At 36.1% G+C, this 15,764-nt stretch overlaps 1 protein-coding gene across 1 annotated transcript in view; it reads left to right on the forward strand.

The window, feature by feature from the left end:
• Nucleotides 1-15,452, forward strand: part of FRRS1L (ferric chelate reductase 1 like) — a 29,679-nt gene extending 14,227 nt beyond the window's left edge. The window contains exons 3-5 of the mRNA XM_048839323.2: nt 37-175; nt 4,286-4,532; nt 5,054-15,452. Of these exons, the coding sequence (XP_048695280.2) occupies nt 37-175; nt 4,286-4,532; nt 5,054-5,226 (559 nt within the window). The 3' untranslated portion in view covers nt 5,227-15,452. The remainder of the gene's footprint in view (nt 1-36; nt 176-4,285; nt 4,533-5,053) is intronic.
• The last annotated feature ends 312 nt before the right edge of the window (nt 15,453-15,764 follow it).

The raw sequence follows: 15,764 nt of genomic DNA on the forward strand, positions 1-15,764 counted from the left end.
AAAAAGATACATGTTCTGTTTTCCTATTTCATCCAGGTATGGTAAACCTGGATGTAATGCAGAGACTTGTGACTATTTTCTCAGTTATCGTAGAATAGGAGCTGATGTAGAGTTCGAGTTGAGTGCTGACACTGATGGCTGGGTGGCAGTAGGATTTTCCTCAGACAAGAAAATGGTGAGACCAACAAAATTTAACGTTTCATGTTAACAAGTATATAAGCGTTTATGTATTAGAATAGGCACAGTTTATATTGGATTTGAAAAATATGTGGCAGGTGTAGAGAAAGATACACTTTTAATGAGAAATAATATCTAATGTTTGCATAGTGCTTTTCATCTCTAGTTCGCAGGGCACTTTACAAAGGAGGGGTGAGTATTATTAACCCCAGTTTTACAGATTGGGAAGCAGATCAGGAAATAGAACCCAGGCTTGCTGATGCCTGGTCAAGTTCCCTAGGCACTGGACACCTCTCTTGAGAATGAAAAACTACGGTGATCTCTGGCTTCTGCTTTTGAACGCAAGACTGTTAATGACTTTGCACTAATTTAATTCTAAAAAAAAATTCAAGAATAACAAATTTGTCTTCTAAGTGTTCTGACCAGTGTTTAATGGAGCAAAGTATACATCAGAAATCAGTGAAGTGTAAAGTTTTCTTGAATAAGTCAATTATTTTTCCACTGTATAAATCTGGACTTAACCATTACACTCTCAAGGGGATGCCCACTGCCTCTTTTTTCCACCAACACCCCACGTTCCCAGAAAAGCCAGGTGAATTTAGAGAGAAAATTATCATTGCTAATTTAAATATATATGCTATATAAAATGAACAAATTGAAATAGGCTTCTTTGCTTTTTAAAAAAGTTTTTGAACAAGGTTGCCTCATTTATTCTTGTTCCTGTGATTTTTATATTTCAGAAGCATTGTTTTTATTGGGGTTTTATGAGGAAAGCAAGAATTGAGGACTATAATTCTGTTATATAAATAGTGATTCTCATTAATGTATTTAAGATTAGAACACAGTTTATAATGCTATCTATAATTGATTGCATATTGAAACATACCTATCTGCAACTGAAAATAGTGTTTATGTAATACATCCCTAGTCAGAGAGCAAGTGGAGTTATAAAGTTGCATGTGGATTCTATACCCTGGAAAATGGGAGAGTGTTTAATGATCCTTAATCAGAGCCCCCTGAAGCAATAGAAAGACTCCCACTGTTATCAGCTGCTGACTTGGCTCAGGTCCAAAATGGGGAGCACAAAGAAAATGTGAGGAGGGATGCATTACCATCCTACCCATGTAAATGGTATTATGTTGGAAATAAAAGATATGCGTCATGTAGTCTTAAGAAATAGTTGTAGGGACACATTTTTAAAGGTATTTAAGAGCCTCAAGATACAAATAAGCACTTAGTGGGATTTTCAAAAGCACCTAGGCACTTAACTCTCCCAAGCACCTGTCTGCACCTTGAAAAATCTGGCCCCTACTCTATATCAGATTAATAGTGGTAACATGCAGCCTTATCATATATCCAGTAGATGGCACCCCTGCACAATCATAATTTTAAAGTGAATGATTTGGTTTTCAAACCTGCTATGTATGAGATGCTGTATGTCACTTAATCAGGCTGCAATGCCATTTGTCATTTCAGTCTTTATTGCTTGTTGTATCTGTTAATTTAATCTATTTTCCCAGTAATTTTCCAGCCAAACAAGTGTCCTAGAATATGTAGGGTTTGTTAATGTAAATGACTCTGAGCTTTTTGGCAAAAGCTCCTCATAAACAAAATTCTGCCTTGGTGGACTCAAGTCCCTGTTTGTGGCCTGAGCAGCCTGACACAGTTCAGGGAAGAAAAGCATCTTGATTCTTTGATGGATTATTTCTTCATTGCCCTGTGCAGCTTTTAGTATTCTTTCTTGGTCTTGAATAGCATAATGCTTGTTCCATTTTTGTGCTCTCTCTCCTGTTAAGATTTGTACTCCTTTTCTGTTAATTTAGGTTCAGATTTTATTATTTTTATTTGTTGACTCGGAACCATATTCTGATACACTTGCTCATGCTGAATGGTACATTACTATTCGTCCAGTTGAAGTGGATGGGACACTCGTGGAATGTGTTGCCACCCTTTGTGAGCAAAGGTGTCAGAGTCTGGCCCCTATTTATTCAGTGCCAACAATGTGCTTGTCACTGTAATATGCTCAGAAATAAGGACAATCCATGTCTTGAAGCATTTACAGTCTAAAAGACTGAGAAGTGGGACCCACTGAGAACTCCAGAGGTAGGGGTAATTAGTAAGGCTTTGTTTGTTTGTTTGTTTGTTTGTTTGACCTATAATTATTATGAATTAACTTTTTGTGGGCATAATGCAAGAAGTCAGTTTTAAGGAGGGATTTCAATTAGGAGAAAGTGGTTGTTCATGGTGAACTGAGGTCATTCCATACAAAGGGGGCACTGTAGAAAAAATGCACAGAGATGAGTGGAGAAGAAGGAACTGAATAGGGCATCATGTCTGGCATCACTGGCGGAGTTATGGGGTGGGGGAACCTGATAGGAAAAAAACGCCAAGATGTAGGGCAGGGTGGAGTTCTGCAGAACCTTACCAACGAAGACCTAGGAAGTTTAAATTCAGTGTGGCATGTAAAGGAGAACTAGTAGAAAGATCCCAGATAAGGATGACATGGCAAGAACAACTAGGCAAGGAAAATAATTAAAAATCCTTGTTTTTTAAAAATTGATTGGGTTGATGTGTTAGGGAGCTACATGGCAATTTTGACTACAGAACAGTTCAAAACAACATTTTAACTTTGTTTTGTGTTTGGTTTTTTAATGTTAAAGGTGCTGTTTTTTTTTTTTTTTAATCTCCTTGTCCTTAGAGGTGAAGAATTTTTGCTCAAACTTATAAAAAAATAAATTAAACCTTTAAACACAAATTAAGCCTGAGGTGAAAGTTTTTGAAAACAGGAGGTTAGAATGAAAGCCCTTATATAACCTCAACTGTAGCAGTCATCACCTCTCCCACATTAATACCGAGCACCTGGAGCTTTTCAAATCCATGTCTTACCTAGTTCTTCCATTTTTCAGCAGTTTTGTAAGAATCTACACAGCAGTGGCAGCTAAATTAATGTGCCACCCCTTACTTTGTCCCCATCCATTTTGTTCCCCAAAAGCAGTTTGTGCAACCAGGATTAGGTGAGCAAAGACAGTTATGAATCTTTTGCAACATGCATAAAAGAACAGACTTACTTAAGGATAAAGTCAGCAATCACTATTGCCTCCTTCAATGTGACACATTGATGACATTAGTACTATGGCTGTGGGGTATGTTGTTACCCAGTACTAACATCTACGCCACTGGCAGTAACCCAATCTTTAGTTGCCAACAACCTACAAAACTTTAAGATTTATTCCTGATATTAATGCTTCTAGAAGGCTATACTTTTGTAAGTAATATTGTGCCCTGAACGGTTAAGTATCTTTGCTGTGTCAATAGTGTTTTTGAATAATTGTTTTAGGAATACAGTACTTCTATGAATAGCCTACACAAGTAATTGTCATCATACTTTTTTTTCATCCACTTGTTTGTTTCTCAGATTGTGTTTCTGTGTCACTGCCTACAATATGTGTGGAAGCAAATTTGCCGTTGGTTAGTTCTGTTAGTATTTTATAGTATTCAACTTGTTTAACTGAATTCCTACTTTGCACTTGGGTGATATATATTAAGGGAAGGAATTAGGAAAAACACTATTGAATTAAAGTAGATTCCTTGCAGTTACGCAATTAATCCTTCAGATATTTTAGATTTGTTTCCTACTGTTGATTAGATTATATAGCATTTAATGTAATGAACTTTGCACCCCAAAAGTTCTGTTCTTCTTCTGTTTTTGTTGTGGTACAATATCCAGGAAGTTCACAGATTTTGAACAATAAAAAAATGTTACTTTTTCTTTCTTGTTACTTAAATTATGTCAGGGAGTTGCCATCCTACTAGAATTTGGTATACATCATGGTGAAAATCAAAAAGTGGCTTGCATACCCATAAACAGATAGAAAAAGTAAATATTACCATTGACTTTTTTCTGCACAATCTGCAGGTGGAGGTATCCAGGGATTTGTACAATGAAAGGGGGAACTAGAGCTTTTATTATGTCAACTTTCATAGTGAAAATTATGTAATGTGAATACTTTTATGGATATGGAAAAAAATTATTACTTGTTGAGTTTTCTTGCTAAAAGTAAAACTTTCAAAAGGTAGAACTCTGACTCATTTCTTTCCTACCATGTAGGGTGGAGATGACGTCATGGCTTGTGTTCACGATGATAATGGAAGGGTCCGAATACAGCACTTTTATAATGTTGGTCAGTGGGCTAAAGAGATCCAGAGAAATCCAGCTAGAGATGAAGAAGGAATTTTTGAAAACAACCGTGTGACTTGTCGATTTAAACGTCCTGTGTATGTTCCCAGAGATGAAACTATTGTAGATCTTCACTTGAGCTGGTACTATTTGTTTGCTTGGGGTCCAGCAATTCAGGGTAAGTTGATGGTATGCGGCTATGACTGCGTTCTTCAATCTATTTCATCATTGTAAAAGGAATTAAAATAGTTTGCAAAAGATTTTCCGATTTCTGTTTACAATAGCAGTGTGTGCATATATGTAAATTAAGGGGGCACTGTCAAGTCATATAAAAATTCCTTACCTACTCTTTTTGATTATCTCTACTCCCAAAAGCTAAAATTGATTATATATGCTTCAAAATGACCAGTTTATGATTCTTCTGAAGGATATTGTTCATAGTTTGTTGTTCAGGTTTCGTATGATTTATTCAGAGTTTTACCTTCTGGCACTATGTTAACTGTTGATGTAATGCTGTGTTTTTGTGAAGATTTCCTATTTGGCTAGAAACACCATTTTAAACTTATGAAAATCCTCCTTTTGGTATAGTAAATAGCAATAAGAGGAGGTGAGGTTATCTAGTGGAAAAGAAAGAAAAATCAGAAGTAGTTTAATTCACATGCTATGCTCATCTCTTTTTCTATCCTTTGTCTATTAAAGGTTCTATAACTCGGCATGACATAGACTCACCGCCTGTATCAGAGCGTGTTGTCAGTATTTACAAGTATGAAGACATTTTTATGCCATCAGCTGCCTATCAGACCTTTTCTTCTCCATTCTGTTTGCTTCTTATTGTTGCACTGACCTTTTATTTATTGATGGGAACCCCATGATCACAGCTGGATATGTATGGAAGATAGTGAGAATTTGTTAGTGAGAGTTCCTCAGGATGGATGAATTTTCTGTTGGAATTCATATCACATGATCGTCTAGCTGCTTTGTTGACAATTTCATCTTCTCAGCAAGGAAATAACCTCTCCTTTGAGCAGTAATGGTGTGCCAAATAATTAAGAGTAATCAAGGAGCAAGTAACAAACCACTTCCAGTGTAACTACTAGTTGTTTAATGAAAAATACTTTTGTAAAATGTGTGTGTGTATGTTGGGGGGAATTTAGTAATGGACATATAAAATCAAATTATTTAATACACAATTTCCTTCAGTTCAAGAACTAAACGTTGGGGAAATATTGTCTGTTAAATACTTGTGGTGCAGATAGCACACCTGTAAGTGCAGTTTCTGAACTCAAAGTCAGGGTATTGTCCCAGCACCGCTGTTTAATAAGGACTGCTTTGTGATAATGGGCTTTCACCTGCCAAAATACTTTGAATTTGACAAAAGCAACTCACAGGTCTAAATGGTTCTGGTGCTTTCCAAAACCAGAAAATGCTTCACATTCCCAGTACAAGCAAAGTTAAACTTTCCATTGCAGAATTCTAATAATTGTCTGTACTATAAAAATAATTCTTAGACACAGCCATACTTAAGAAGACATAGCTAAGCTTTTTATTAATGAGAGATGATGCTGTATAAACAAGAAAAAAGAAGATTAATGCTGATATAAATTCTTCATGATACAGAAAAATGCCTAAAAGTATATAGACTATAGAAGCCCCTGCAAGCCATAAGACATCTTCCAGTAGGCAAAGTAAGTTTCTTTTTTTATGAAAAAATGTTATTTAGATGTAAACGTCTTTTAAACAGCTCTTTTGCAGTAACCCTAAAGTGTCTGTTCTCACCTTGCTATCTGCCCTAAATTCCATTCATGTTAAAGATGAGCAGGAGCAGCAGCTCATTGTTCCCAGAGCAATGCAAACATGATCTATGGTACTAATATGAAAATATGGGAATAAATAAAAAGAGCCTTAATTTCAGTTCCATCAGAATCATAGGTAAAATCATATTTATCCAATGAGGAAAAAGACAATTCAACCATGAAAATAGATTTGAATTTTCTATCCTTCAAAGTATTACAAAAAGGGAAAGAAAATAGTTAAGTATTATTGTAAATGGGAGTGGCAGAAATGTATCAAATGAAGAATAGATCACAACTTATTCTAAAATGTTTTGGGTTATTGCTGTACATTTTTACTGTCTACATGATAGGAAATTTATGATTACCTTAAGCAGGGAAGCAGCTGTCTCTTTAAATACCTGATCTTGCAGATAACACATGCACAAATCTTCCATCCACTCAAATGGGAGTTCTGCATGCTTTAGGGTTGCAGGTTCAGTCCCTAAGTTATACTACGTATTAGGCTGTTGTACCAAGAGTACACAGTGCTTGACATGTTTGAGAACTCTTTAGCGCTATGTACTTGTAGAGTGTCTTATTAGAGATGATGTTTCCATCTTAGTTATTGCATGGTGAGGTAATAAGAAAAAAAATAATTGGAGTTTTGTAATTTGTGCATTATTACTCACAGTATAAAATTCAAAGGTTGATTTTTTTCAAGGCTTTGCATTCCTCGAAACTGTGTGCTTAAAGTATGTAAATTTTCGGTTTAAATGGTTATTTACCTCCCTAGCAAGCATTTTGTCCATATTTAAAATTGCAACATTTGTTTAAAAAATGGAGTATTAATTAGAAAAGTTTACACTTTAAAGTGCTTCATAAATAGTGACTTTATCTTAGTGCATTTCAGTAAGTGAATCCTCTATACCTGATTAACCAACTAATTAAATATGTGATATAGTTGTAGTGGTCAGATCCTTGTCCCTGATAAGGTCTGCTTCGTGGAACTCTGGGAACAAATCATAGCCTTAATGTGTTCTAAGCAGACAGCTGAGATTCTTCTGGTGTAGCAGAATCCTTTGATGGCATAGATCTGGGTAGCTGGCTCTATGCCATAGTCTCTAACACTGGAGAGAAGAATGTGGTCAAAGCATGCTGTGTGTCCCATGTGCTGCTTAAATTACAGCAAGGAGCCTGTTCAGCTCCCAGCCCATGGCCAGTTTTACTACCAGCATAAGTTAAAGCAGTCTCTGGCCTGCTCTAATTTAGAGGCACTTACAGTAGCCCACAAGGGGCTGTTCCAGCAGCTATAGATTACTGGAGCATAACACAAACCTACCTTTGCTCTCCTGCCTCCACTTGACTCCTGGCTGGCCATCAAAATTGAGGTCAGTATATACAAAGACAGTAAAAATAACACTAAGGTACAAAGAGATTTAATCAACCTGACAAAAGTAAACAGATTCAGAGCTGAGGCTAAACCTTTGCACTTACTGTATTCCTTTGTGTCATGCTCGTGGAGAATATACACTATTTCAGATTACAGAGCTTTCAGGGCTGGTGGCTGAGCCTATGCCGTACATTAAGGCAAACGTTTGCCTTCACTTTCAGATTCTGTTTTTGTGAGTTAAAGGTTCACCCTTTACCTGAGATTAATGTTTTTTTTTTTTTTGGTTGTACTTTCCTTTTGTTCAGATATTAGTAGCAGTATGCACTTGTATAGCACCAAGGATCTCAAAGTGATTAGCTGGCCCTATTTAGCCTTCCTTAATAATAGAGAAAAATACAGCAAGTCTACCAAAAAAAAAAAGAGAGAGAGAGAGAAACTATACTACTCTTCAGCTTTTCAACTGATGTTTGAGTTTGTGTCTATTAATTATTATTCTACTATACCATAATTTTACATACTTTACTGATATTAAAAAGGCATAATCCCCGCCCCAAAGAATTTAAAGTTCAAGGGGGGATGGAAAAGGGTTTAAGGAGAGTGGAAGGCTACAAACAGCCATTGAGGATTAGAGGTATAAGAGTGGATAATAGTGGAAAAGTAGAACTGCTTGGCCAAGAACAGAGCAGAAGGAAGAAAGAACAAGCCTATAGGAAAGAAAGTTGGCAAGATCATGGGACTTTCTCCATGAGCATCTCTACAGAGCAGGAGCAGAGATAATAAAGGTGAGGAGAGAAACAAGGCTGGGAACTTAACATATATTCTATATTGGAAAGATATTATCTATAGCAAAGTCCCCTTTTCACTACAGCATCACTGCAATCTTGCTTCCTAAATGGAAGGTGTCTCCTACTACCGAATAACAGAGACTTCTGACAATGCCTATCACCCACCCTCTCCCCCAAGTCAGAATAGGGTACATGGTAGTTAAAGTAGCACCAGGTTGGAAATGAAACATCAGAAGCAACCCAGTTTCAGAATTTTCACCAAGTAAAGTTGCTTGGACTGCTAATATTTGGAGAGGACAGGAAAAGGGTGAAACTGCAGCAACGCTGTAATTAGGTTTGGAAAGATTAGATTTTTATCAGTAAATGTAAATAAACATTGATTTCAACACACACCCAGAAACCAACAAAAAATATTTCCATTTATGATAACTGAAATTTACAGATAGGCAAAATTCAGCTTGAACACTTGTTAGAGTTTGATTTAAGGATATGTACTTTGTATATTTTTAAGTGGTGATGTTGATAATTTGTGTTAATGGTTATAAAGTTTTAACATTTTGAATTTCCAATTCTGCTGCCATTAAATAATTGTCTCCCTCCCCATAATTTCCCAAAACTGTGAAAATTTAAATCAAATAAAAATGGGGGGGAAATGCTTTAACTCTATAATTGTGCACGACTGTGAAAACTGAAAAAAATACTTCAAAATAAACATCAATATTATCAGTCAGTTATAATACAAAATTGAAGTCTGCCAAGCCTAACTATAAGAGAGAGGAAAGGTCTGGACTTTAGTGAAATTTGACTCTTGATATAATACCTCTTTAGTAGTAACTGGGCATGCCCCGTAACTGTTTCTTATATGTTGTTGTTTTAAATACTAAAAAGCAGTAGTTAGTCCCTGATATGATGAAGTACTGTAAACTTGCTTTACACTTTTTATTGCTTGTGGAGGGTGCCCTGGAAACTAAAGTCCTCTTTACCCACAGAAGCTGTATGCAGCAATGCATGCTTCTTCATACCTGCCTAACTAATGTGTATCAACCCCGACCAGGAGAGTCAATCTCTAGGGAGAGGATAGTTTAGTCTCCATACCAAATCATTTCTTAGCCTACTTACTGAGATTACTAATGAATTGGCCATTAAAGAACAGTTTCAAAAGGCTTCCATTTTGTGTACGAGGTGAATTAATTGTACAGTTACCTGGCACACATGCACAAATGCAGGCACAGGAACGTGCATGGAAATTTTGCGTGTACACAATTAGGAGGCCTTTGGAAATATGGCCCTGATTGTTCTTTTCCAACATTATCTGTATAACCAACAAAAGGCATTAGTTACCACCTGGGACCATGTATCTGTATAAAAAAATTTTTTTTTTAGCTGTGAGTTCTGCTTATTATGTTAATCATAGTGTTATCTTGTGCTCCCTTTGTCTGTCTTCACCTGTTGCCTCTCATTTTATACATAGATTGTAGCTCCTTGGAGCAAGAATCAGATTTTTGTTATGTATGTACAGTGCCTGGTGCAATGGGACCCTGCCTTCTCCACGGGGGCCTCTAAATGCTACCACAAGATAAATAATAAATATAATAATTTGGCCTGTTTTACCCAGAAAGAAAGAATGAGATAGGAAAGAGAGAGAAAAAGAAGAGGGAAGGAAAGCACAGCTGAAGACTCCCTTTTTACTTTCATAAAGACATATAATCTCATACAGTTTGTTTATAGTAGAAAAGGTCTTAAAACCTAAATTACAACATTACAAACTAAACAGTATTACTGATTTTATGAAGTATTTAAATAGAGGGTAATTCAGTTACCCAAAATTCAAAAGCAGAATAACCCTGTTTTCATACTCGAAAGAAACTGTATTGGGGAAAACTCTGCCTCTTCCCGTCCCACTCCTCCCCGCCACACACACTTGCTTTGCTGCACTCCAGTGGTACAAAGGGATAAGAGACATTTAACTCCCCTGTTATGGTTATCCCTATCTTTAGGATGTTCCCAGCTGATGTAAATGTAGCAGAGCTGTCATTCATTTATGTCACCCTCTGCACAATCACCACCATATGATGGGGGGATGAGGGGAGTGAATGGAACATGATGTGCTAGCAGCTAATCTTTTTGAGACCATTGCAAACTGATACAGGTTAAAGAAGCACTCAGGCTGAGCAAAGAATCAGGATCTGCAACTACCTTTCAGCAGAACCCAGAATAATTTAGATGCAGCAGATAATATAGCTGTTATGTGATAAATCCAGTGCAAATTTAGCACAGACTTGGCTGCTTAATAAAATTACAATTCATTTCTTTATGTAAAAGGTCCAGCATAGAAACCTTGGGATTGCCATACCAGATCAGACTAATACCACTATTCTGTCTTTCATCGTGGCAATTATAGATGCTTCCATGTTAAGGCTACCCAGATCATGGTTTGAAGTCCTTGCTGGACCTCAGCCTGTGCTGCTTATGCTGCTCCCAGTCATTGTAGGCAAGTGAGTGGAGAGACTGTGGGGAAGTGGAGTGAGCCAAATGTGCCTCCTCCCCAGCAATGTACCAGACAGCAGAGCTGGTGAGTGCAAGGCAGAATGTAAGCTGTGTCCCTTTCAGAGCTCTCTCATCTCCTCAGATCTCTTCCAGGGATAGTGCAGGTATGCCTCCCCATATTCAGGACAGAGGCTAAAAGATTATAAATAAAGCTCTATTTTTTTAATGTATGTTGTCTTTTAACATCATTGGGTGCCCCCTTGTTTTGCCACTATGAAATGGAGTGAACAGGAATCCCCACTCTGTCACTCTGAGAGCAGAAGGCGGGGGCCCGCAAGGGTTCTAAAAATTAATACTCACCACTCCAGGCTTGTATTAAACTCCCATAGTTACAGCTTTTCTCTTGGCTTGGTAAATGCTGCCACCACCCAAATGCAAAAAAAAACCAAAAACCCTTTGAACCCAGGAAGGAGCGCTTGGGAATTCCTCCCTGTGGGGTACCCTCAAGGGGAAGAGCTGAGAAAGAAAACAAAGGAAATTAGCTGAGGCTATCAGCTAATCAAACAACATGCACAAACCTCGTAGGACACCAAAAATCCAGTCCTGTTCTTAATAAAGGTAAATTTTATTAAAAACAAAAGGGAAAAAATACATCTGGAACTTAGGCTTTTGCTAGATTTTCAAGGAGCAATTCCAAAAATAAAGCACCCAAAATAGCTTTCTTGGGGGGTTCAGCTTAAAGGTTACAAACAACCAAAAGCATCAGGGGGTTAGCACAGAGGAGATCTACAAGTCTTAAAAAATAAATAAACCTGATCTAGCTAAACATTCTAATCTACTTACACATTTGGACTTTCAGATAAGTAGTTCTAGGTATGATCTGATGATTTATGATCATACCTGGCTTAAAGCTATACACAGCATTTCTGCTGCCCCTCTGTAGGAGTTCCTGCCTGACTATCTTTATACCACTCATTATTTTCTCTCTCTCATGTGTCACCTCCAGCTAATATCCCCAAATAGAACAAACTTGGTTCTGCTTAGAACTGTGTCAGAAGGAACCATGTGCTTTTTTCTTCCCTAGAAGCTGGCTGCAAATAGCACTGTAAAATTACAGAAAAGGAGTATCATTTTTTTTCCACGGAGATCCATTGTGGGAGTCCTAATATTATTGAAATGGTTGTACATACACTGTATAATTTGTCTAGAACCTGGAACAGCTGGAGGAAACAAAGTTAACTAAATAAAATTTATAAACGTATATATTCTGCATGGATACAATCAACAACATTCATTTAGACCCTGATCTTATAATGTATAGACAGTGGGTGCAAGCAGTCTGCACACATGCTACACATTGCGGAATGCAAGCATCAGTAAGTATTTTTAGAATACTTTTAAATACTTTTAAATAAACATTTATTTAGTATAATCATAAGATATTGTTTAAACAATAAGGAGGAGATTAATTATTTCTTATACTTACTGCTTTCTCTTAAGTGTTTGAGGTGTTTACTTAAGATCGGATTATGTCACCCTTATTCACATTAATTAAACTACTCAATATGTATAAGAGAGGCAGAATCTGATCCTAAAGAAAATTCAACTTTTATGTAGATTCTCTCCAGGCCGATGCAGACTAAAGACTACATTCTTTGCTAAAATACATATTCACATAAATCCAGAATTTGACCCTAAAGCCTTGAATCTGCCCTTTAAGATATGGAAACACATCACTGGGTACAGGATCTTGACAAATCAGCTACTGGCCATTTCACAGGGGACACAGCTCTATATGCCTGAGTATCAGGATGGAACTCAGCTCTGTATCTGTGCTCAAGGGCTTTCATTGTAGATCATGTATTTACCCGAATTTAATCTCATTGTGTTAGTGGCATTTCTGCTGTGTTGTATCAGAGTTGCATTAGGATCTGATACAACACTAAAATATGCCCATCTTCTGTGTGGATACTTCTAACAGGTCCTGGAAGCTTTAAAAAAAATGTCAAATTTCCAGTGCAGAAGGCAGTCAAGGGAAATAAAGATTATATATTTGTGTATTATGTACCAGATTTTTAAAACCTGCCCTCTGTTTCTGCATTCACTGTTATTTGTATGTGTAATTTAGATGTCTTAAGTATCTGATTTTGCACACAAATATGGTATAGATAACCCCAGTTTTTCTGAACCTGTTTTCTCTAGATCTGTGTGTTGTTGGTAATATATTTTATATCTACACACACAAATTAAATAAATCAAAAGCAAAATTCAGTTTTTACATAGATTAGTTTTTGGATATCTTCTAAGACCTTTGTAAAATCAGCTATAATTGTATTTGTGTCTAACAGATCTAAATTGAGCCACTGCTAGACTGCGAGTCACATAATAGAGCATAGTACCAACATAAGATGAGTGGATGATAGGTGTGAAGAAGGAGTATGAAAATGTAGTAACATTACTTTCTTTTAAAGTGCAAAATGAGTTACAAATATCAACCAAATCAGCATAATAAATAGTATGAAATGTATTTATTTTGGGTTCATGTTACACTCCTTCAGAAATACAGTTCCTTCCCCGATTTTACTAGAGTAAGGGAAGGGGAGCATTCTTCTAATTTAGTGTTCAGTATGTATTCAACATGACCTTACAAAGTCTTTAAAAGTGGTACTGCTGAGTTTTTAAGGCTAAATTTGGCTTAGTTTAAAACTTCTACTAGCTGGTTAGGAATCTTTGGTTTTAGGATTCTCAATCTATTGTCCTGATATGGTATGGCAATCCCAAAGTTTCTATGCCAGACCTTTTACATAAGCAAATGAATTGTAATTTTATTAAAAAGCCAAGTCTGTGCTAAATTTGCATTGGATTTATCACATAACAATGTTGAGAATATTTTAAGAACCATTTCCAGCAGCAGATGACTAGTAACAGTAACCAAATTTTTTAAACTTGAAATCTAAAATTACAACTCCAAATCCATATTTACATTCCTAAATTAGTCGGATTTTTCAAAAGTGCTAAGTAACTGCAACTCCCATTTGACTTCAGCGGCTACTCATGATAAAAACTGCACTGTAATCACTATGTGTAGGGGTGAATCCGAAGGCAGTTACATAGACTCTTTACCCTTTAGATCATTCAAGTTCAATAATTCAAGGTATTTCAGATTCTGAAAATGGAAACATTCAATGAATAGATAAATAAGTCTTTGATTCTGTGGAAAAGAATACAAATATTTTTGCATCTTTTCATTGTAATGCTCTTCTACACAAAGGTTAGAAAAATAAAAAATAAAAGCAACTTCCCTGTCAGTGTTAATGTTTAAATAAAGTAATTTTGCTTTAGGCTTTTTGGTTTTGTAGAAATCAGAGAATCCAGTAAGATGGTTTTAGAATGAAAAGTAACTGGGAGCATGCTCTGGAGAGTACAATAAAGCAAACCACTTTACAGCACAGGTTCATTAACCCTTTTAATCTTATTTTCAAGGGATATTTTTCCCCGCCAATACTATATATTTATAGTGTAGTATATATTTTTTTCCACCATGAAGGAAAAAAGAAGTTTGGGGATAAGAGAATATTGTATATAAAATTAGTAGAATTGGAGGTGAAATGTAGATGCCACATTAAAATCTAGGAATATCAAAGTTTATATTATCAGTGATAATGATGAGAATTTCTTTAAGCAACTATATCGGCAACTATACCATGGCAATACTAAAGTGAGTGGTATTATATACAGCAGTGATTTTTTTTTTCTGATTTCACATCTGATGATAAAGTAGTAACAAAAAATACAGCTACCGTCTATTTTTTTCAAAGCTGAAAATAGTACCATGTTTACTGAAAGAAAATCAAGGGCAAAATTCATATTGGTTTCAATAGAGTCAGGATTACACCCTAAAGATGTTTCCAGCCTTGACTAAAGATGGACATTTTTGTTCCCATATATTAAATATCAACAGTTCTGTTTAGATTAAGACAAATGTCTGGTTGTACTCAGTATTTCTAGTTAGTGCATTCTGAGGTCTGGTTTGCTTCAGACTTTTTGTGTGATTAAGACTGTAAAAAGTATGCTAACTCTTGACAGTTTGTTCAGTATCATATGAACTGTAAAGAATGTAACTTATGCCAGCATTAAATTTTAATTTTGTACAATGTTTGTGCTAAAAATGAAATTTTAGTCTAAATAATTGATATTCACATGAAACGTGTACCTACAGTATTTAATATTAAGCATGCTCTTCATTCTCTATCTTGAGCCCAGTCCTCCATTCCTTTCCAGCTCCTGTTTGAAGTCATTGAGTACTTTGTTTGGTGAGAGTGGAGGAATAGGCTCATTGAGGTTTGGTTGTCAAATACCTGGACAGAAGTTCTTAAAAATAAACTTTTATGTTAATGCATTGGAATTTGCAGAAAGATAAAACTGAACAAATAGTGAAATTATTTTCACCAACAGGACTATTTTATAAAAAGTGCATGCCCTAAAACATTGCTTTGTAATATTTGTTTTATACTAATTGCGTTGTTGATGTTCTAGTGGACTTGGTTAATTGTCTGACAATAACATATGCAAATATTTATAAACCTGTTATAATAAATGCCTTTTTACTGTAAGAAATTATGTGGTATGGCATTTATAAAGAAACACAGACTTTACAGCTAAAATTATAGTAGCTTTCCTTATCATGTGACATCTTTATATTAAGTTAGTACTTCCATTCTAAGGCGCAAGTCCTGCAAACACTTAGTCACGTGCTTAACTTTTACTACCATGAGTCGTCATTGCAGTGAAGTGTTACATTGTAGGACTAGATAAGTAATGTGTGAGAATCCCAGATGTCAAAGCCATGATGCTCCTACTCGTATTCACTGACTCTCGGTGAGATTGCCTTCCTGCTGAAGGGAATAGGTAATTCCTATTCCCATGCTCCTCTTTCCTGTGTAAGAACAGACAGAGGGAGGTGGTGCTAAGAGAGA

This window comes from Caretta caretta, chromosome 2 (genome assembly GCF_965140235.1).
Source record: "Caretta caretta isolate rCarCar2 chromosome 2, rCarCar1.hap1, whole genome shotgun sequence".
Classification (NCBI taxonomy): domain Eukaryota; kingdom Metazoa; phylum Chordata; order Testudines; family Cheloniidae; genus Caretta; species Caretta caretta.